The sequence below is a fragment of the Lagopus leucura genome, unplaced genomic scaffold (assembly GCF_019238085.1).
Source record: "Lagopus leucura isolate 7727_CA_CO unplaced genomic scaffold, USGS_WTPT01 Super-Scaffold_73, whole genome shotgun sequence".
NCBI lineage: Eukaryota > Metazoa > Chordata > Aves > Galliformes > Phasianidae > Lagopus > Lagopus leucura.
The window spans coordinates 91173694-91197508 of NW_024962252.1; the positions used below are offsets into that span (position 1 = coordinate 91173694).

Genomic DNA, 23815 nt, shown 5'->3' on the forward strand with positions numbered 1-23815 from the left:
ACATACATAAAATATATTTGTTATGCAACCTGGACCCAAAAAATTGTCACTACAAATAAGATATATACATCAGAAGTAAGGTTATAACAACTTCAAAATTTTTAACTGAAATTATCCCTACAAATACATACTTGGAGCATCAGCTTCCAAATTATGCATGTGCATCTCATACAGGATCTTCAAAGCTGCATTTGATTGTTATTTGTGCAGAACATAACACAAAAAAATAAACTTCCATTTACATGTATTTTTGAAGCATACTGCAAAAACAGATTTGCCGAAACATTAATTCTGTACTTACAGAATTTTTTAAGCAATCATCATCCACGTCAAAATTCGATGTATCTGTGGGGCTGCTGACTTCTGGGATGTAAGGTGCATCACAGTTTCTAATGTTGTCCCAGTCAATCCCAGCAAAAAATGGATGGTTCTTAAAGTCTTCTATCCCATTCTGTCCAAGTCGATGCTCTCTGCTACAAATTAGCCTTCGGATGAGGTCCTTTGCACTTTCCGAGACATCTGTCACTTGAGCAGGAAACTGGAACCTCTCCTTAAAGATTAAAATAACAGAAAATAGTTTATTACCACGTAGAAGTTGGAAAAGTCACCCCTCCAAGTGATAATTATTAAATAGAAAAATAAATGTGCAAATACTCAAGTTATTAAAAATAAACAGTAAGGTTTCTAGGAAAAAGACTTTCCCCAAAGGATAGAAACTATTCAATTTTTTTTTGTATTCCGCTTTTTCTTGTTTATTTGAATTGCTCTTAAACCATTGGATTCTACAGCTGCCTCCAGGTGGAAGAACGTTTAAGATTCTGCAGCATAAGCCAACCAATGTATCCAACAGAAAAAAGCAGCCCAAAAGGAGCGAGGCAACGCAGCCAATTCTTACTCCAGTGAGTGAACTAACAGCCATTTTGCAAAATCCAGATTTTTAATTTTGAACTGCTTTATCCCAAAGCAAATCCATCTGCAAACCACAACCACGAACTCTTTATGTGGAAACATTTTATGCTCTACATTAATGAACATTAACAACATTATTACATTAAAAAAATCACTTTAAAATATGCCTCCAAGTTACCCTACTGCTTATGAAATTTAGCTTAGAGAGAGACAGAAAGAGAAAATGCACTAACTTTGTGGTTCATTATTTTCCCATAGGTCTCCACCAAGGACTCAGCATAAAAGGGTGTTTCTCCATAAAGCATTTCATACATGCAAACGCCTAGGGACCACCAGTCACACTCAGGCCCATACTTCCCTTTTCCATCTTCCATGGCCTGCAAGATTTCTGGAGAGATGTAGTCTGGCGTCCCAACAGCTACTGAAGATTGAACCTGTAGAAATTACATTTGCAAGACTAAGAACAGCCTCCATCATTACAGATGCTACTGTTCATGGCAACGTGTTTAAATTTAACCTAACGTTCTGCTTATAACAATAACACCCAAACAAAACAAAACAAAAAAAGGCTTAAATTTATACCAGAATATTAAATAATTCAAGACACTTCATTTAAAAGCATCCCAAGGATACGTTTTCAAAAAACTCTTATGTATATCTAGTAACAGAGAAAGAACAAAATGCCAATGGTTAGGCTCAAGTTATTCGTTAATTATATTTTAAGTAACCACATAAATTCAAACTCTTTAACACTCTGGGGCACGAATTTACACCACCAGCATTACCTCCTAGACACTGTGCAAGTTTAAATATGCTACTGAAACATGATGATGATATGAGAACTGTATCTTGCCCTGCTTATACAAAAGATGCCATTTCCAGTAAAAAATTAGAGCTCAGAGCTCAAAGCTGTTCATTCATGATGCATCAACAAACACCTACTCAGTACTGATAGCGCAGCATCCCTTTATTAATGAACTGACTGCACACATCTAAAAGGCTAAAATACAGTAACTCCAAACAGCACACAGTCATATCTTGAGCTGAAGCTAGCTGCAAACCAGTACCACTATAATTCTATTTGATTTACAACAAAGCACCTTTTCTCTTTATTAACACATATTTTAGAGGCTAGCAAAGGACTGAACATAAAGCATTTAGGAATATATCACTCTTTCTCATTTACCGTTCCATCTTCCATCAGTTTCAGACAAGAACCAAAATCTGCTAATCGAATATGGCCATTCATATCCATCAAGATGTTGTCTGGTTTAATATCCCTGCAAACAAACAAATAAAAAAACACATTTCAAAATTAACACAAAAATCTACTGCATAATACATAGCTCAATCATTAACACTCAACACTGAAGAACAAAAGAAAGAAAATCAGCAGATGATAGACAATCAAATTACGTAACACAATTTACACGAAGGGTGTTTCATGACAGGACCAGTAGATTAAATCAAGTAACGTATGTTAACTGTAGTAAGGTCTGGTGCAGGGATGGAGTGGCCACAGCTCTGGGCAGCAGTGCCTCACTGCCATCTGAGTGAATTTCCTCCTAACATCTTACCTAAATCTCCCCTCTATTAGTTTAAAGCTCTTATTCCTTGTTGTATCACTAGACTCGCTGATAAAGGAGTCCCTTCCCAGCTTTCCCATTCCGCACTTTGTGATTTATGCTTACTCCATATTAATTAAGCCAGCAGTTTTCTAACAGGCTTTTCCTCCAATAAATATTTTCACATATATTTCCACATGCAACAATTCACATCTCTCGTCTGGCACTGAACTTAGATCCTTATTTTACAAGGTAGAGCTGTTACTACACCTCACTTTTTTTTTTTTTTTCCCTGTCTCTTCCAAGCAATACTTTTATTATAACCAAAATTTGATTCGGGCACCTGACCGCCCGTGGTTCGCATGCAGTTGGGTGAGGAGGTGTGGCTCAGTTTTGTACTGAAGCTGCAACCCTTCCAGACTTTATGCCCTCCACTGTCCCACTCAACAGAACTGACAGCACGCAGAAGATGCAGAGAAGTGTCAAGCAGAGCTGGAACACGCCAGCATGTCCCAAGTCACAAGCGATGTGCAACCTTGCAGCTCTCTTGATGCAAGCCCAATCTAACTTCAGCTTTAAATACTTTGTAAACACGCATCGAGTTCCTTTTAGAAGCTGGACCTAGTTCAAACCAAACAGAAATAGGAGTCACTCTCAAGGCTCCATTTATCCATGCTCTATCTTTTAGTATATTCCCAAGAGAAATAATAATAGTAATTATTATAATAAAACCAAACTGTCTTCCTCCTACCTCAACTCCCACAGCAGCAAAAAACACAAGAAAAAGCCCACTCTATGGTCTGCACCATGCAAGGACAAGAGTGCAAACACTGGAAGTGCTCAGAAGACAGGTACTTCTTGCACAGCCACATTTGTAAGGCTCAGCAGTAACTTTAACGGAGTAATTTTTACAGCTCTTACAATAGGAGGTATGGGTTTTGAACAATCATTCTGAATTCAGCTGAACTACATTACTGAAATACAGTTTGAAAGACAAGAACTGCTGGCACCTGCAGACCAGGGAAGGCTATAAGCAAAGGGAGAGTTAGGAAAATTATCAGCTCCAGCAGAGAACAGCAGGAGGGGGAGTAATTACTGCCAGTGTAACTGAAGAGTTAGAAGGAGGTAATTATGGGGGAAACCAATGTCATAAACCCTGTATCTCCACTAAAGCCTGCAGTTGTTAGATGCCATTATAGTTGTTTAATGGAATCTATTCCAAAAATTAATAACTATGCTTTACTCTAAATCTTTAAAGAATTGTTCCTCAAACTTCGTAATACTTCCTGGTTTAATATGAGCTTTTCATTCTTCAGTTTGGCTTGTTTATTCAGATGACTTCATTAAATTCCCTTTAAAATAAGTTTACCTTCTTAAGCCACAATTAAAACTCAAACATTTTACATAGGAACTCTGTTAATATAAACAAAATTCTAAAATGAGACTATAGCAGACATTGGGATTATTGCCATTTATTTTGATTTCTCTGTTAATAAGGGTAGAATTTCACTTGTTCAGTAAGGCCCATGACAAAGTACTCCCTTTGAGACTTGCTAAATCCATAGAACATTCCAGTTACAAAAGAAATAACCGGAATGCATTTTTTTTTCCTGGATTCATTTCTGATACTAAATTGAGAGGTCTTGCATATTGAAATTTCGGATGATCTTCTGAAGCTCTTACCAACATAAATTATCTGATTATTTTGAGATTTCAAAGTATATCTGTTCCTGACATTCATCGACACCACTCTCTGAATCACTGAATCATTGTTATCCAGTTATTCACAAGACAGTAAGCACTTCTCCAAGTCTGTAGCACAGGAAGCAAGGATTCCAGAATAATCTTAAGCTAAATCAGGTTGGACATGAGAAACAACTTCTTTCTTCAGAGGGTGGTCAAACACCAGCTTCCTAGCAAGGTGGTGGATGCCTCATGTCTGTCAGAACCCAAGAGGAAATTGGATAGTGCCCTGAAAAACATGGTTTAGCTTTTGGCTAGCCCTGAGGGAGGCCATGAGCTTGAAATAATCTTTGAAAGACACTTCCAACTGATCCATTCTATTCTAATTTTGTTTCATGGGCAACCTCACAGATGAAGAACAAGTAAGAGAAAGGAAATTACCCAAAAAATAGAGTGATATTTAATGCAAAAACTGTGACAATTATTAAGAAGCAACTGCGTAAGCCAATACTAAAGATTCTGCTAACAGAACAACTCACAGTCCCACACATTTGCTTTTATGTAATAAAAACCTTTCTGGCATAGAAGAACTTGCAATCAGTAGGGATCACTCTTCTCAGAAACTGTACAGTACTGATACAGAATGATGAACTTGGTTTCTGTTACTCATTTGCAATTTATTTACCTCTTATTTTCAAAACAAAAATAATCAGGTAGAAATGGAGGAAAAGGTGACTCCTCCTCTGTAAATAATCCAAATAACAGGCAGACAGATGGGGCAAGAGAGCAGGACTGTTCTCCTTGGTCTGAACACTTCAGATGCTAATGGACTGTCCTCAGAAACATAGATAAGCTCTTAAAAAAGCACTAGAACTGAAAAGACAATAAAGGTCTACACGAGTTTCTAAATGCAACAATTGCAGAGTCAGCTAAGCCTGAAGAAAGAAGTGGGCCTGTCTGAAACAGGAGGAGTAATTTGACAGCACAGCTCCTAGTTTATCTTAGGACACTGCCTAATAAAGTGGTAATTTGGAGAACATTTTTTTATTTCTAATGTTAACATTAGAAAAGTACAGAAATGAATTCACTCTTCTAAAGCGATCACACACATTCCAAGATGTAATCTTGAGGGCGATGAAAAACAAATAGGTTATATTAAATTATTTTCAGATGAACAGCATCTTCTTCCATGCTACCAATTAAAAGCAAAGTACAGGAGATGAAAAAAATAGATTCAGGTGTAACTGCTGGCAAAGAAGGACCAGACAAGATATTACTAATTGAGAACATCACAGTAAATTACATGTTCATTATGCAAGAAAATTCTCCTACAGCATAAACGGAAATTAAAAAGCAATATCATTATTATATGGTTATTATTATCCATTCTTTGAGGAGGAATATCACTCTCCGCCAAGTTACCTCCTAAAAAAAAAAAGCCAAACTAAGATTTTACTGTCAAAATACCTGGACTTCTTATCCAAAATTCCTTCAAAACATAGGGTTATTCTTAGCAAGGACAGGTTTTGCAAGCAGTTTATTTCAATCCCTTCTGTTATTTCAGACAAGCTTTTCTTCCGCACTCCTCACACAGAAATGCTACATCCGTGATAAAAAAAAAATAAAAATGAAGACATTTGTTCTTGGCAATATTAAAATGAAAGGAGAAAATATGGTGCCTGTGAAGCATAAGGTATTCAGCAGGTATTAAGGCATTCAGCAATGTAATACCTGCAATGCCTGCTTTAGAATTGCGGAGTGAAACAAGTGGTCACCTTCCATGAGGAATGCTAGTTGGCTGATTCATTTTTTCAGTCACATTACGGCCACTGACATCCAGGAGCTTATTTCTATTTTCCATTACAGTGAGCCAGTTTATACCAAAGTTGCCATATTCTGACAACTAAACTTTATCTACATTCTAGCGAGCAAAACTAGAAATACACTCCATCTGGCAGAGAGACCAGTGTGCACTGAGCCAAATTAGATTCAGACAGTTGGCAGTTATTCTTTAGTAATCCCAATAAGATAGGCTGCACAAGATAACACCCTGAGAATATGGAACACGCTGTACTTCATTAACTGTTCCTCTTATCAAGATTCTCCTGCGTCTTCTCCTAAACAAACACTCCTCCACTTTGGGTGGAATCCAGAAAGCGTCTACTTTCTATTGATTTCAAAATCATTTAAAGAACTTTGATTACAACCTTATAATTTGCATTGCACCCAAACAGTTGCATCATGTTTGTATACTAAACAAAACCTGCTTCACGTGAAGACAAACTGAAGCTCCAAAAGGAAAATGATACAGTGGCCATGTGCATAGCCTTGAAGACTAACACAAAACACTTTAGGATATATGTCTTAACAAGCGAAGAAACCACATTAAAAAGAAATGCTATAAACAGCTGCATTTTGAACTTGCAGTGCTTGCAGTGAGGTCATTCTGGGTTGTTTTTTTTTCTCAAGCAGTATATTAATAATGTAAAACTCCTTTGTTTTCCCATGAAGCCTTGATAATAAATCATTATGTATGTGTTCCAGGAACACCCAGGAATTCACCTCTGTTAAAACAATCTCATCACTCTCTGCAGCAGGAGATTCATCTAAATCTCATTAAAGCCAGTGGACAGTCTCCTGTCAATTACTAGGGAAGCTCAACAGAACCAGGATGACAAAAGTGTAGGTGTACGATTGTACTCACTGATTGGTATGTGCAATTCTGTATTCATACCACTACACACCCTCAGCAAGACAGTCTTAGTCACACTCCAAGACTAAATGAAACATAATATTGAACTCAAGGTTTCAAGTACTAGATGAGTACCAGATTGAGAGAAATTACCTCATTTTTAGTAGATGCAGAAGCTACTAATTTCCTCTTTTAGCGCAGAGAATTTGCATTATATTCTTAAGACATACAATGCAAAGATTGAAAGCACCGAGCGTGGGCAACGCAAGTAGCAAAGAATTTTAATTCCAACAAAAGATCCTTAAATTAGACATGAGAAAGCACTTGCACAATAATGACAGCAGCACACTGCAACAAATTGCTTCAGGAAATTTCATCATATCCATCACTGTATTTTTTTAAGAACCGGTCAGACAAATATCTTTCAAGAACAGTTTCACTCCAATTTCATCTCGCCTTGCAGCAGTGGAAAATTATCAACCTCTCCAAGTCCTTTCCCTTTTCTCTACAGTTCTACACTGATCTAACTTCTGCCACTCCGACAAGTCTTCCGGACACAATGCAGTATTTAGCATTTTGTATCCAACATGCTTTATGTATTTTCAAATGCTAATAAAGGAAATAATGACAAACAACAAGGAATGTGTACATCAGCCAACGCATACACATCTTCAGTTTGTTCAGGCACTAATATTCATTCCTGAGCACTTGAATTGACTGGAGTTACTGGCTTATAAATAAATGCTCTACTACATAACACCATAATGTCACAGGAGCTTTGTGTTTTACTTAGGAAAAATATCTCCCTGTGACCTTTATGTAAATCTATTCGCTTCAAAATAATGGCCATCTCAACTATGGTAACAGTTCAAAAATAAGCATAGTTATTTTTAGAAACTGCCTACATCCACTTGCTTTTCTTCTTCTCAAAAAATAAATGACTTGAAAAATTCCTTCTGATTAGTATTCAGCTGCTACATACTCCTTGTAGCTATTATTTTTCATCTAAAATGCTAATCAACTGTCAGAACCAGACAGCCAAGGAGAAAATTCTCACACTCAGGCTAAACACCGTCATTCTGCTAAGGATTTAGATGACATATCAAGGTAAAATGTCTTGCATGCCTAACCAATATCTCCACTGCCTTGTCAGTTTTACAGACTGAAACCAGAAAGGCAGTGTGTCATTTTAGAAACATTTTAAACGTAGTACCTTACAATGCTGATTTACAGATGTTATTTTAAACACCTATGAAATAAAAATTTAAGTTGCTTTTCTAGTAATGCCTTCATTTCCTTATGGCAGACAATCTCAGGCATAGAAACTCAAGTAGCCAATACATTCTGGAACTGAACAAAATTTCAGATAAAAAAAATATGGAACTGAAATGAAATAGTCTGACTACCAAGCACTGGAACTGGACCAAAAATAAATAAATAAATAAATAAAAAAGGACTAGCATCTTGCAGTAAATTTGTTTACTTGTCTTGCAGACCAAAAAACTTTACAGGTAATAAAACACAAAATAAGGCACGTGTAAAGAACTGAATATTTGATCTTTAAAACAGAAGTATTGTCAAGTAACCACTCACGCACAAAAGCTTGAGAGCTTTGCATCTTCATGCTTCTCAGGTAATTCTAATACTTTAATTAATTACTTTTGACAGTCTCTTGGGATGCAGCAAATCTAAGGCATAAAAGCTTTGAAAGATATACAAACCAAACATGGAAGGAAAAACAGGAACTTAAATCACCGTGATACTGTATCTAGTTGAAGGACACGTACTTCCAAGTTCTATTGGCTTAAGAAAACATGCCTTCAGCCTCAGCATTAGTAACCTGAACATTTTTGCTCTGAAAATTCTAGTTCATAAAACTCTAAACTTCGCAAGTATCTGGCAGGTAAACAGGCAAAATTGCCTTGATCATGTCTTGACATTTAATAGCACACAGGCTTATAAAACTGGCTCAACTGTAAAATTTCCTTTTCCTGCTCTAAAGCCTGACAAACGTAAAACCCTTACTTACCCCAAAATACACAGCAATCAAGGTTAGTCATTGATGCTACTGACACTGTGAAAAATAACAAATGCTCTCAAACCATTGCAAAACAAGCTGCCATCCACACTGCTGATCCTTTCCCTGTTTTCTCTGCATAAGAACACTTGCTTTTATAGAAGATTATTCTAATAAGCATGACTTCAGAACACAAGCAGCAGTTGCAGCAGGGCACAGAGTACATGTCTTCTTTTGTCTCGGAAGTGTGGTAATCACAAGATCTATAACTCTGCTGCCTTAAAACACTCCTTCTCTCACACAGCAGTTTCAGGAAAAGTTGACACTTCGTACTAAATACTATTAACAGATTAGCTACCTGTTTTATTCTGTTGAAACCCAGCATTGTTATATGGTTTCTCTCCAATATTAGCAGCACCAGCTAGGCCGCAGCATCGCCCAGTACCTCTTGCTTTTCATATCTGAGGACTTCACCTTCAACCTGACTCAAGAGTTAATTGTATTGAAATTCACTGCGCAACAATTTGCCCTCATTTTTTAAAGAAGGAAGACCTGGGGAACCGAAGGCTGATGAGCCTCACCTTTGTGTCTGGGAAGATCACAGAGCAGATCCTCCTGGAAGCTGTGCTCAGGCACATGAAGGATGAGCAGGTGATACAAGGCAGATTGTGCCTGACCAACCTGGTGGGCTGCCATGATGTTGTGACAGCATCGGTGGGCAAAGAGAAGGCAACTGATGCCATCTACCTGGAGTCATGCAAGGCCTTTGACGCGGTCTTAAACCATATCTTTATTTCTTAATTGGAGAGGCAAGGATTGAGAGACTATTCTGTGGATAAAGAATTGTTTGGACGGTCACAGTCAGAAGGCTGTGGTCAACACACATACATGCAGGTGGAGGCCAATCACAAGAGTTGTCTGTCCTCCAGTGACTCATCTTGCAGTTGGTAAGAGAGCCGATGAGAGGAGCTGCCCTGCTTGACCTGCTGCTCGCAGAGAAGGTCTGGTGGGAAATGTGGAGGTCAGGGGCTGTCTTGGACAGAGTGACCATGAAATGGTAGAGTTCTTGATTCTTGGTGGAGCCAGGAGGGGGAGCAGGACTTCTGGAGGGCAGACTCTGAATCATGCAGAAGGGCAGTAGGGGGAATCCCCTCAGCTTCACTCTTAGAGAGTAAAGGGGGCCAAGATGGCTGGTCGCTCTTCAAGAAGGAAGTCTTAAAGGCACAGGAGCTGGCTGCCCCCTGAGCCGCAAAATTAGCGGGAAAGAAGATCAGTGGGAATAGGGAGCTATTCTTAAGACTTGGGGAGAAAATCTACCTCCTATGGAAGAATGGACAGGCGACTCAGAAGGAGTACAGAAAAGTTGTTAAGATGTGTAGAGAGAAAATCAGAAAGGCTGAACTCAACCTGGCCGCTGGGATAAAAAGAATCAAGAAACCCTTTTACAAATACATTAAGGGTCAGAGGAGGACTAAGGAGAATCCTCATTCTTTACTGGATGAGGCTGGGAACGTGACCACTGAGGATAAGGAAGAGGCAGAGGTTCTGAATGCCTTATTACATCTGTCTTTAAAGGTCACACCAAGGGATCAGGCCTAGCCAGCAGCATGGGTTCACAAAGGGCTCCTGAAGGTCTTTTCCAACCTTGGTGATTCTGTGATCTTCGGGCCAGTGCTCTTCAATAATTTTATCAATGACACAGACAGTGAGATTGAGAGCACTTTCAGGAAGCGCTCAATGCACCAAGCTCAGTGGTGCAGTTGATACAGCAAATGAAAGGATGCCATCCAGAGGAACCTGGACAGATTTGAAAAGAGGGTTAAATGAGAACCTAATGAGGTTTAAAAAGACGAAGTGCAAGGTGGTGCAGCTGGCTCAAGGCAATCTCACATATGTGTACAGACTGGGTAAAGAACTCAGTGAGAGAAGCCCTGTGGAGAGGAACCTGCAGGTCCTGGTGGACAAAAAGCAGGACAAGCCATCTGTGTGGGCTTGCTGCCTAGAAGGCCAATGGTACCCTGGGCTGTGGAGTGGCCAGCAAGGAGAGGGAGGGGATTGTCCCCCTCTACTCTGCCCTCACAAGACTCCATCTGGAGTACTTTAACTAGGCTCGGGGCCCCTGGTACAAGCAAGACACATCAGGTTTTTTCTGCAGAACCCAACCACTTCCCAGGAGAAGGTTGAAAGCAATGCTTATTTTATACCTTTATTCATCGAGTAACTATGTCTACACTGAATACACAGCAATAACTTTAAAAGGCCTCTGTGGAAAAAAAGTGATGAGAGGGAATGGATTGCTCTGTTAGACTACACCAGAAGGGCCCTGAAATAAAAATAAATGGGTTGTGAACCAGAGGTATTACTACAGTAGACTACACAGTGTTTGAGAAAGAGAAGTTGAAGAACTTTCATTTACATATTATTAGGGGGAAAAAAAAAAAACAAACAAACAGAAGAGACTTCATTTCTTTATCTCCATCTGTTATCTTCCAGTTTTCTAATAAATTACTAACTCGTAAAAGTGGAGGACCCAGTGTAGGCATTTCTAACTTGTCCAGCTGTCACAATGCTTTTTTTGGATCCAATCATTCTACTTATAGTTTCACATTCCTCAACAGGAACTCCACACTGATTACATTCATCAGAGAAAATGACCATTTGAGTAAACACTTGAGATAATTAGAGCCTTCGTGTTCAAGGCCAAAGCTGCATGAATATTAGAAACAACACTAAGCACAAGATAGACAAATAACTATCAGACAAGCGCACTCAGCAAGCTTTAACACAACTTGCTCTTGTTGTAACAGACTATTAGGTGGATACGCAAACATACTTGCTAAAAACAGCTTTATATGAATGCTGATAAAAACAACTTTGACCGAATTTAAGTATTAGGTTTATTTAGTTAATATTTCAGTGTAATTACAACAGAACACCAGGTAGCTTGTTTGAACTCGAGAGCTTCCACTGACAGCTATTTTGGGGTTGCTGACGTATTCTTTTGTATCCTCCATTTTTTCCACAATTTAGGAACAAAAATAAAATGACAATTCAAAAATACTTGAAAAACACTATTTTTGCTAAGTTTTGCCAACCCAGCTCTATCAGAATTGCGTTTTGGCTTCTAAGGACTAAGTAAACAGATTAAGAACTCCACCACCACTGCCAAGCAGCATATTCTAAAGATTAAAAAATTAAAGTCTGCTAAGTAAGGCTAATTCATGTCAAAGCTTTTAGTTTTCTAATAGTATCATGAGTTACTGGAGGGTAAAGAAGTAGAAAGAGTAAGCTCCTTAAGAATGTTATGTCCATCTGTGAGTGCCATCTGCCAAAGAAATCCTGAAAGAAGAGGCTAAAAAGGAATCCAGAATATGCCCAGCTGCTATACTGTAAATTACTACCTATACTAAAAAACATTAATACATATTTATAAGCAGATAAACACTTTTTGATTCTCATTTTGGATAATCTTTGCTCTCTGCATTTCAATATAACCGTACCTTGTCTGAGACATCTGATTGCACTGAATAATTCTAAGAATAAACTAAACAACACAATCTGAGGGCTTGATTGTTTTTGACAATGACAATCAAAAAACCTTTTTCACATCTTTTAAACGCATTGATGATACTAACCAAGTAACTTATGGAAGAAATCTCATTCAAAAGCTGCATTTTTTGTACAATACAACAGCTTTTTAACATGTATTTTTATTCATGTACATCTGCATTGACAAATATACAGTGTTTTTTAATTATCAGCAATATCTGTAAGCTGAAGCAAGATGCGAGTTGCAGATCAGTAGAAAATTTCTGGGACTGGTGAAGAAACAAACTACCCTGCTGGGTCCATGCTGCACCTTACAGCAACCCCAAACCTTTTTCATCTTCCTTCAGGAAGAAATGCGTAGATACAAATACACAAAAGATTGAGAGATAACAGAAAAGGAGGACTGTACATAAATGAGTTTTGAGAACACTGGATGCCTTTCATTTTCCCAAACTAAGGATATACAGATTTAATATGAGGTTGATTTTATCCCTCTCCCTTCCACTTATGTGGTGGCAATAAAAATCGTGACAAGCCATAAAAATATATCAAGGGGTAGAGGTGATATACAGAAGAAAGTACATTAAAGACATGTAAAACAGAAAATAATTACAAAGTTTATAAAGTAATTGTTTCTTATTCTTGGGTTATGTGAAGTAAACTCTGGATGCTAAAATAATTTTTTAAAGTGTTTACATTGAGAAGTAATGCCATCCTGCGAAAACAAGTCTATACATCACACACTTGCTATTGATGTTGCAACTACATGAAGTAGCACTGTTGCATCCTATGTATTTTACTGATCTTCCCCTAGGCTGGTGTGAGTTAGATTTCCTTTTTTTTTTTTTTTTAAGGCTGCCTGAAAGAAAGAAGAATGTTTCAGAAAATAGCACTGCTATGCAGCCACTTTAATGTACTGCACAGATCCTTTTCCTTCTTCCTTCATCCAATGAAGTTATATTCAGTAGCTACACAGATACCTGTGATCCCTCTTCTTTCAACAGAAGTCAGCGTTGTTCAGAATGCCTACTGAGCAAAAGGTGGGGTTAGGGGAAAAGCTACTGAAGGACAACAAAAAAAAGCATGGTTGTTTTTTTTTTTTTTAAATACATATCCCACTTATGTGTCCTAAATTAATAGCATTTAGGTTAAATGCAACGGGAAAGCAGATTCTGTCAAAGTCAGCAATTAAAAATGTTTAACAGTGGAAAGTAAAGAATCTATTACTCCTGAAAGAATAAAATTAGATTTAGGATAATCTTTTATGCTTCCCCATCACAACTTGATCACGTTCTTTACTGTATTGCAAATATGGTACTATTTTTATGTTCTGATTATTTGGAAAAAAAAAACTGATGAGAGAATTCTACTTAGAAAACGAGTGTCCCAGAGTGGTGGGCAGTTGCAAAGTTTAATAGGGAAAAGAAAGAAGCAGAGAAAGACTGTATCCTCTCCTGTGTGTTATTATGTATCCAGATAAGTAGCTCTATCACTACTCTCTCATGAAATCCCCAACAAAGTCTACAGAGAGAAACACACATCCATCAGCAGCAGCCAGAGAGAAATAAATGGCTCCAAATGCATGACAAATCTACAAATGAAGGAAGATACAAATCCACACACCTCCACTACAATGCATTCTCTTACTGTAATTTTTTTTTCTACATCATTTAAGACTCCAAATTACAAACACATACATTTTAAACAGGTGAAAAGTGGACATCATGCCCAGCTGCTGAATCTGAGCACGCTGACCAGGAATGCAGCGCTACCCTGTTGAAATACCTACCGCTCCATATCACAGCAGCCATACCTGGCACAGCATCCTCACCCACAGAAACAGCCTTCGTCAGCCTGAATGAAAGAGAGGCTGCCAAGGAATCTTTTGAGATACATTTACATGGATATTTGATGTGAGCTTTTCAGCTGTTCAGAGTGAATTCAACGTGAAAAGCACACAGGTTTATTTTTGATCCAGGAGGATCACAAGGTAGAAACAGGAGACTCCTAGAAAGCTGCTGTGCCAATCTGAAAAGGCTTTACTGCCCGAACAAGATTTTTGCTCTTATTTTGCAATTTTGAGACAGTACGGGTACTTTACTTTTTGACAACAAACTTACATTGAAAGTAACAGACTTCTGACCTACACAGCCTGGATATGGAATTCACTTCAGCTCTCCACACAAGGTGGCTGTGACCCATGTGAGATGCATTTCAAACTCCTACACTGACTATTGAGATTATTTTAATAGCAGTCAATTTTATGTTTTTTTTTTCCCAATATGCTTTTTCATATTTGTTATCGTAGAAGTAGTGAACTGCAGAAGTTAAAAGCCTGACAGAGAAAGAATCCTGAAGTCTTTCAAATGCTGGGGAAAAAAGCATTCTGTGCAGATAGCTGAGTGGTAAGGTGACATGTGTCCAACTGCAACAAGTTTTCTGGAGCAGCTAGGTGAATCAGAAGCCTGTCTTGGTGCAAACCACAGAGTGAACCAAGGTCCGTCATCTTTAGCTCAATACATATTGAAAAGTTACAGCGAGAAAATACATAGTAGAAAACTATGACAGTACTTTTTTTTTTTTTTAATTAAAGCATTATTGATTTGATATACCTAAATTGTGAGAGTGTTGCATTAAAGACATTCATGCTAAGAACTGCAGCTACTAAGTGAAAGCTGCGGTTGAACTCATGTTATTGAAGGATAGTCAGAGTACACCATCTTCACACAAACACTATTTAAGAATACTCAAAAGTACGAAAAAAAACAAAAACAAAACCACAACCCACAACTCTCAGAAATCACTCGTGTTTTCAATCTTTTTGCTTCCCTTACTCCCATGCTTGTTTACCTTCTCATCTCCTCTTCTACTTAAATAGCTGGTCACTCGGGGATCAAAGTTGCTATTTTCAGTCATTTAACCTATAGTTAATCTCATTGTTGCTTGTCTTTTAAGTAGAATTAGTTGCCTACTGTGCATCTATTGGCTAACAAGGAGACTGACATTCAGTCCTTGTTTATAGGTAATGTTACAGGCGTTTTTCAGAACTCATATTAACAAGCAGTTTTTAACCAGTTTTAACACTTGCTTTTTATAGAATGAGTTGATATTTGTACTTATGATTTGAATAATGTCAATATTAATCATTCTCTGCCTTTCCTCTCTCTAGAATTCCAATTGCAAAGCAAGAGTGGCAAGAATGGCAAACAGGAGTGTAAACCAGATACACGTATGCATGATTTACTGCAGTATACATTAGCAGAGGTAGTCAAAAGCCTTCCCTGGCCATATGTGCCAGGAAAAGTCTGAATAAAAAACAAAGTACAAGAAGTGAAAATCCAGTAAAAGCTCCCTTCACTTTCAAAAGCACGGAGCGATCGATCACTCCTAACCAGCACCTTAAGCTCTAACCAGGAGTTTTTCCAAACCCAACAGCAGCCAATGGCCTCCAGCACTGCTTTTATTCAAAAAAAAAAAAAAAAAAAATTTTCCCCCTCACAGTTCTCAACATAATCAACATAATTAACACAATATTCTAAAATTAAAAATACAAATAAACAACACTTCGTGCACAAGTTAGAAAAGTTGCCTACATGCTTAAAGATTTGTTTTCACAGATTTAAAGAAAAATACTGAAAAACAAAGGACACTTTAAATACTGAATTTTTAGTACTCAATTGGAGACAACCTGTAATAAATAGATGGAACAAGTGAATACTCTGTTCCTTTAATAAACAAAAACATTGCCTAAAACATCAGCCTAAATTATCTTTCTTAAGTCTAGAGCAAAACATTGTACCACCTAGATATAGCAGTAGAAAAACAACATCTGATGTTTCTTAAATACAGTAAAGAAAAAACCTCACACAGATTTGAATGACTTTGATTTGAATGAATGTAGTTGTGGATATAAAATCATCACTGAAGAACAATCAGCTAGATTGAAATTTTTTATATATAGAAAAAATAAAAACGTAATCCTTTGCTTCTCCTCAAAACTGCATCTAAATTCAATTCAACTCGATCTGTTCACAAGAAATTCTCCAGCAGCAAACAGAAATTAGACTGGAGGTGATTCAGCTATCTCTTTTCAAGAAATGCTCAAATACAAAACAAGTAGCACGCATCTAGCTAGCTGAATTCTGAGGATCTTTGTGGCTTTTTCCCTACAGTTCACTTGCAGTTACAGTTCACATAATTTAAAGTCCTTGTTGCAAGGGAAAAGGAATTTCATCACTCTCTACAGCTACTGGGAGGTTGTAGAAAGTAGAAAGGAGGGTATCAGTCTCCTTTCTTGAGTGAGAAGCAGTAAGTTGTGAGGAAATGCTCTTAAGCTATGCCATGTTGGACATGTGGAAGAATTTCTTCATGGAGGTGGTGGTCAAGCATGAGGATGGGCTGCCCACAGCAGTGGTTGAGTCCCATCCCTGGAGGTATTTAATTCTGGATGCTGCATTAAGGGACATGATTTAGTGATGGGAATTGGAGTCCAACCATCAACCTGACCTAACAAGATCTTGAAGGTCTCCTCCAATCTAGATGATTCCATGGTTCTGTAAGACCCGATAAAATAATAATGACGAAAACAACAACCTACTATTGACACGTTTAACTAAGCATACTATTATGGGAGAATACTTATTTAAAAAAACTAGCAAGAATTTACCAGTTGCATTTTTCCTCTTAGCTAGACCCATTTCTTTTTCCAGCTTCTTGTTCTGTCTACATTCAGCTTTCAAGCTCTGTAATAAAACCTACCGAAGGGACTAATTCTGACCTTCTGCATGGTACTGTACAGCAGGTAAAAATATTCAGAGTTCTTCTGTTTAATAAGTAATGCAAATATAATTTCAAACCTTGATGAAGTTATTATTGATGCTATCTGAACAAGGTCTTACTTTTGATTGGCATAGCATTAATTTTCTTCCTAGTATCACAGAATCACAGAATTGCAGGGGTTGGAAGGGACCCCCAGAGATCATCAAGTCCAACCCCCAGTAGCTCATATAATGCCATGCTTTGGATTTAGGAGAAGAACAATGTTGATAACACACTGGTATTTCAAAGTGTAAGCATTGCTCAGCAACAACAAGTTAAGGACTTTACAGCTTTTCATACCACTCCACCAGAGAAGAACTGGAGGAGCACAAGAGGCTCTGTTTTTCCTCCACTTTGTCCTATTAAACTTTCTTTATCTCAACCCACAAGTTCTATCTTCTCTTTCCACCCTCATGCCACTGCAGAGGTGGTACGCAAACAGCAGCGTGGTGCAGAGTTACCTGCCAGGTTAAATCTGTGAGAATGAAGCTTGACACTGAACACTACAATAAACAATTGCTGCATTTCTTGCCCTTGACATCTCCAGAATCCCTTTGATATTTTTTTTTGTAAGAGACAAGTTCTTCTCATTTATGATATTCAAATGGGAATCAACAACATTACAAATTGCAGTATTCACAACTCTCCTGTGCATTTAACCATCAAAAGCAATCATGACATTAGTAATATGGAATCTCAGGCAAACATTTTCTACAAACTATGGTTTAAAGCAACAAAATAAGCAAATTAATGTTTATGTCAGAGGTGCACCTTTGCAACAATTTATTTTTAAGTACATTAGGCAATAGATGTCACTGTAAATCATGTTTTCGTTATTTAATTTTTGACATCCGTTCAGTTTTCATATTCTTGAAAACAAAAAACAGCTTTGTGGTACAAGTCCATAGGAAAAAAAAACACATTTTCTCTGGTGACACAAAGGAATGGCAAAGAGCTGAGTCAAAGAAGGGTCAGGGGTTAGGGAAAGGCTCTGCCACCAAGGGCAGAGGGCACGAAACAGGCTGCCCAGGGCAGTGGGCACAGCCCCAAGTTGCCAGAGTTCAAGGGGTGTCTGGACAACTCTCTCAGACATAGGGTTTGGATTTTGGGTGGTGCAGTGTGGAACTGGACTCTATAATCCCTGTGGGTCTCTTCCTCCTCAGGAAATTTGATGATTCTATATGTTCAGCCTTCAACTGTGGACAGTGTAAAGTTTCTGATGTAAAAGTCAGTTGGAAACAAGTTCTGGTAATAGCTTGCTAAGCGAAGAAATCACAGGACTACAAAATATTTAGTATGATTAGTTGTGTTTAAGTGTGCTTGTATAAACACAGCATACCAAGATGTAACATATAAAACAAGCGTTCAATTAGTCTATGATATCTCTGGCATCTCAAGTGGATTTTAAGAATATTCTTTTTCTGAAAGATCAGTGAACTACAGATAAAAATTGGAATTCCTTACTTCCACATAAAAATAGTTTATAGCCTGTAGAAATGACTCCTCAGGTGGTACAAAAGATCTCTTTAATGAATAGGCACTTATGCTTAAATCACACAAAAGCAATAACCATGAAATTTAAAATAAACCTGAAAACAATTAACGCATTATTCTTACAAAACAGAAATGAAGGGAAAGAATAGAAGTGCATCCTGAAGGCTTTCTTCCCATAAGCCATTCAGAGTGCGTTTGGGTGGGTTCAACTCATAAGAGAATCTTTATAGCACCAGAAAACCAAGGAAACATGCAGGAATAAAGGTTGAATGTACATCTACAGTTCCACTACACCGACATTTATTAATGAATGTAAGATATGAATAGTTCTATATGTGTTTTTTCCTTTCATTGTTAAAAACAAAAAGCACATTGAAAGTACGATCCAGATAAAATAAGCACTGTAGTACCTCCCTAAAATCCCTGATAGCAGGCTGAATGAAGAATGTAGCCAGAAGTTGTACCAGAAGAAATCATTTAGTCTAAACGTAACCCAGTAACTCTTGCAGTAGCTTGGCAGAAAAACACCTCCAAACTTTAAACATAATGAGAAAAACAAAAAGTGCACTGCTTGCTTAAACACACCAAAACTACATCATTAAGAATAAAGGATAGTTTTATTGAAAGTCTTCAAAGCAAGTTGCACATGTGAAGTATTTTCTTTCAACATAAGAAAAAGCACAACTCATAGCAATCGCTTAAAGAGAAAAGAAACGAATCATTTTTTAACACCTCAGGCAGAAATTTCAGGCCTGAATTTTCAGCCCTTACACTTAAGCAAAGTCATAAAAGAGCTGTGACAGAGCAGTGTAAAAGCAGCCTCCTTTCTGTGCTAAATGCTCAACTTCCTATAACAGGAAAACACAATTTTGACACCATTACACCAGATCTGATTCAGATGAAATTTCAGACTTCCTCCCCATTTTTCCTCTTCTAGACGGCATTTTCTGTTTTGCCCCTTTCCAAAACCCTTTTCCTGGATTTTACACACAATAACTAACAGAAAATTACTGAGTTACAGTATCAGTTTCCTGCTGCATGAGGAAATGCTGAAGGCTGACTCCCAGTAGCTAATAAAGAACAACTGACAGCATAAACATCACAGCACCTGAGTCAATAAAGAGTTTTACACAACTTTCCCAATAAAACTGTACAAGGTCTTCCTTCCATGACCCCAACCATGAAGCCTTCCATAACAGAGCCACTCACAACCCTACTCAAGCATTTGCTTTGTAAGCAGTATTCTAATTTGCAGGATATTAAGTGACCTCTTTTTAACTCATTTAAGAATATATAAGCTAATAATATTTTGTCATTATTAAAAAGGAACGTGGTGTAGGATCTTCTAACAACAGAACAGCTCGGGCAAATGTTCACTGTAGGACAGCATCAATGCAGAGAAGTTTATCTGGACAGCATTTCCTTAACTGCCTCTCAAGAATCAAACTCCTTCATTTCATGCAAGGATATTTTCATTTACTGAAAAGGAAAAGAAGGGTACTACACAGTATTAATAAAACGAAAATTTAAGGGTATTAAGGGAGGTAGTATGAAATACTTGGTTCACCATTAAACAACAAATCAAACAAAGTTTATAGAAGACAAAACAGATAGCTAGCCTAGTTCTAACATAGCAAAAACCTCCAGAGAAGAATCCATGCTGTAACTGTCATGCTCATTCCTGCCAGAATCATTCTGAACCTTCCAACCAAGAACAAAATCAATGGAAGCACTAGCAACCAACTCTGTCGTCAGTCACCAAACAATGAGCTAACTGCACCCTTCAAACCACAGTCATCAGGACTAAAAATTCACAAACAGTAAAACTGTTTTTGTCTTACTTTCCTACTATTGATTCTGGATATCAAAGGAGAAAATGTTTCCAGGTCTGAAATAATCAGAAAAGAATGAGTGTAAAATTATAGCTTCACTCACATAATAACAGCTTACAAATGGGAACGTTTGTCTTCAAAAGAAGTTTCAAAATTCTGAAAACACCTCCGTCTTCAGAAAGCACTGAGAAAGTTCACATCTCAGGTCTGTTAGCTGTAATACAGACAGTTTTCTTCTGTGACCACTACAGATGACAAATTTTTATGCTCAAAGTAGCAGCGTCTCTTCAGAAGTTCCACTACATTTGGTACGCACTGAGCCCTGCTACAGTTTTACTTGGGAGGCAAGACTAAGTGTTGTTGTTAGTTTTGTGTTGTTGTTGTTGTTTTTAAATATGGAGGTTTTTTTTTTATAATTCAGTGGAAGATATTTTGCAGTAAGAATTTTTCCATTAAAGCACGTGGTTAAAAAGGGCTCTTCTCAATCAAGTTCCATTTCCCAGCCATCTTTCTCATTTTCAATTTTAGCAGTTTTGCATGCTTCTGTTTTTACGATAACCACATCCAATTCCTAAACAGGATTCCATAATTGCTAACAGAATGCTCTCATCTATCTGCCTTTGAAGCAGCTGCACCCAGAAGATACACTAATCTACATTAAAAGAAAAAAAAAATCATAGGTAAAGAAGAAATGTTTAGAAGATGATTTTTTATGAGTCTCCTTTCTAACAAGAGATAGTTGTCATGCTAAAAGACTGATAGGGACTTCAGAAAGAACAGAGGGATGTGTTCCTTGCCTCGCCAGCCTTCCTCCACTGAGTCCAGAATGTACTTTAGTGGGGAGCTATCAGACATGAAAGGAGAAAGTTTTATTTCTGAGGGTTCTGCAGCTAAGTACATTTAAGAAACTGCAGCCCCAAGAGTTTCTCTTTTTCTTTATTATTATATTTTTAATTCAACAAATATTCAGATATCTCAAGTTGCAGTCACTGGATGTTGGGAAAGCCACTGTTAGAAACATATGATTTTACTGCCAAGTTCAGCTTAAAATAATTCTCTCCGTCTCCCCATTCTTTCCTTCTCCATCAAAGAGACTGGAGAACTGACCCAGATTAAAGTGTGAAGTCACTCCTAGCTTGCACCAGTGTCCTCAATTCAGTTCACTGCACAGCCCCACAAACCCCTTCAGCAGAGCCGAAGGGACGTTTGGAGCCTGGATCTTGGAGAGAGTGGAACAATGGGAGAGAAGAAAGACGGGTTTGGAAAAGTGCCTCTGCTGAAAGGACCACTCAAGGCTACCATCACTAAAGGCATTACAGTTAGGGTTTCTCAATTTCTTCTGCTCAAGTAACACAAAATGCGAGTCTACAGTAGCTAATGCATCCATTACACACATTTCACTTCAATTAACACTTCCACTGGACAGTATTGTACAAAACTGTTTGACTTCCACAGCAAAGTAAATCCACTCACTCTAGACACTGTAAGCATATATAGGTCTTTTATTTCAAATATTCCTGGTTCATCACAGCCGCCTCAGGAAATCCTAGCAGCAAATTCAAGTCAAATAACATTAGCCTCAAACAGTCCCCACGGCAGATTGGGTGCCACCCTGAAGGGATACTGCAGCAACAGCCAGCAGAACTTGAAACATAAGGCGTCATGGAGCAAAATGAAAGCCCTGAGTTTGTAAATATGAACTTTGTTTTCAGTCCTTTCTCAATGAAAAAAGGAAAAGAAGTGGAGAAAAAAGAAAAAGAGAAATAGACCCATGGAGCTCTCCTACCTCTGTAGGGGAGTAACTTGCAAGACAACACTATCTTACCAAATACCCACAAAAATAACTTCGCCCTTCAGTTTTCCATGTAAAACTAAATCCTACGACAGTTCAAAGTAATACATTTTCAGCAGACTATCAAAATACTCTTATGTTATTTTTCCTTAATTTTCTATCCCCATTTCCTTCATTCTCAGCATTTTGTGAAGACATCTTCATGTGTGTACTCAACATTACGTCTGCTGCCAAGTCTGATAAACATCTAAAATATGCTGCTGCTTTCTTTCAAACCCACAATTACAGTTCACTTTACCAAAGGCCACAGCACTTGGCACTTCTTGGTGCCAACTCAACTCAGACATACCACGCAATGCAGCTAACTCCCTGGACCTGCCTTCCACCCCCAAATTTTCCACTTAGGCAAATTAATGATCAGAAAAGATGGGATACACCCAGAATACAGAAAACCACTTATTCAGCAAGTCAGAAATGGATACATGGGCACTGGAACTTACAGTTGAAAGTAAAATGTATCTAAAAAGACTCCCAGATTTCAGCTGCCTGCTAGCTACTGTAAATATCTCAGGGATGTCCCTAAGATGATTTTTACTGAGAACAAATGATAACTTGGCAGAAATAAAGCAGAGGCAAGCTTGACAGGGAATAGACAGCTCCTTCACCCCTCTAATGGACTTATTCCCTTATGTTCAATATTTCTTCAAAAAGGATGTCACTTCCACTGAGAATTCAGCTGCTCTACATTTTAAGAACTCAAGTGTTCCAGTGAAGCCTGACTTAAATTTTGGACACTGACACAGAAAATGGAAAGAAAAATAAATGTATTGCTATTCAGAATGCTAAAATGCTTCACAATAGAAGAGTGGCAACTAGAAATCCAGAAACACTGATCAAACTAACTGGATTCTCACGTAACTCATGGAATTAGTTATGTTCACACTCTGCATGCCTAGCTTTTCACATGTAAAAGAGAACATCTGAAATGCATGTAACTTGAGAGCTTGCCTTGCAGTCATAGCTCTCCTCCCATAAACATAACCAACAAAAATAATTAACATAGGTGTTCCATAATCCTTCCAAAACATTTTCTTAGTAAGAAAGTAAGTGAGGTTTGTTTTTTTTCTAGTGGCACAAGCAGGCATTCTAAAGGCTTTTTTTGTTTTAATTTAAAACAATTTAGACAAGAAGAAGCACTTACCTCAACTTCCATCCATAGATAAAATACATATAAACCTATCTTGCCATTGCAATAATAAGCAGATTTATTTTTTTAATCTCTATTGTATGGAAAAAAACAAATTCAACATATTTGAGGTTAGATAGTATGCATAACTATAGCTACCATGAGCTGAGAGAATTCAGCCTTCATCTGGGTATTTGGTAACACATGCAAATAAAAACTTTTAACATATACCATGAGGAATTAAACATTTCTAGGAACAACAAAATCTTGAAACTGAA

The 23815-nt window shown here is 37.7% G+C and overlaps 1 protein-coding gene across 9 annotated transcripts in view; it reads right to left on the reverse strand.

The window, feature by feature from the left end:
• Window positions 1-23815, reverse strand: part of CDC42BPA (CDC42 binding protein kinase alpha) — a 153202-nt gene that overhangs the window by 72180 nt on the left and 57207 nt on the right. For all 9 annotated transcript variants that reach the window (XM_042876263.1, XM_042876279.1, XM_042876248.1 and 6 more), the window contains exons 6-8: window positions 2096-2189; window positions 1143-1343; window positions 302-550 (exon numbers count right to left, since the gene is read on the reverse strand). In XM_042876263.1, the coding sequence (XP_042732197.1) occupies window positions 302-550; window positions 1143-1343; window positions 2096-2189 (544 nt within the window). The remainder of the gene's footprint in view (window positions 1-301; window positions 551-1142; window positions 1344-2095; window positions 2190-23815) is intronic.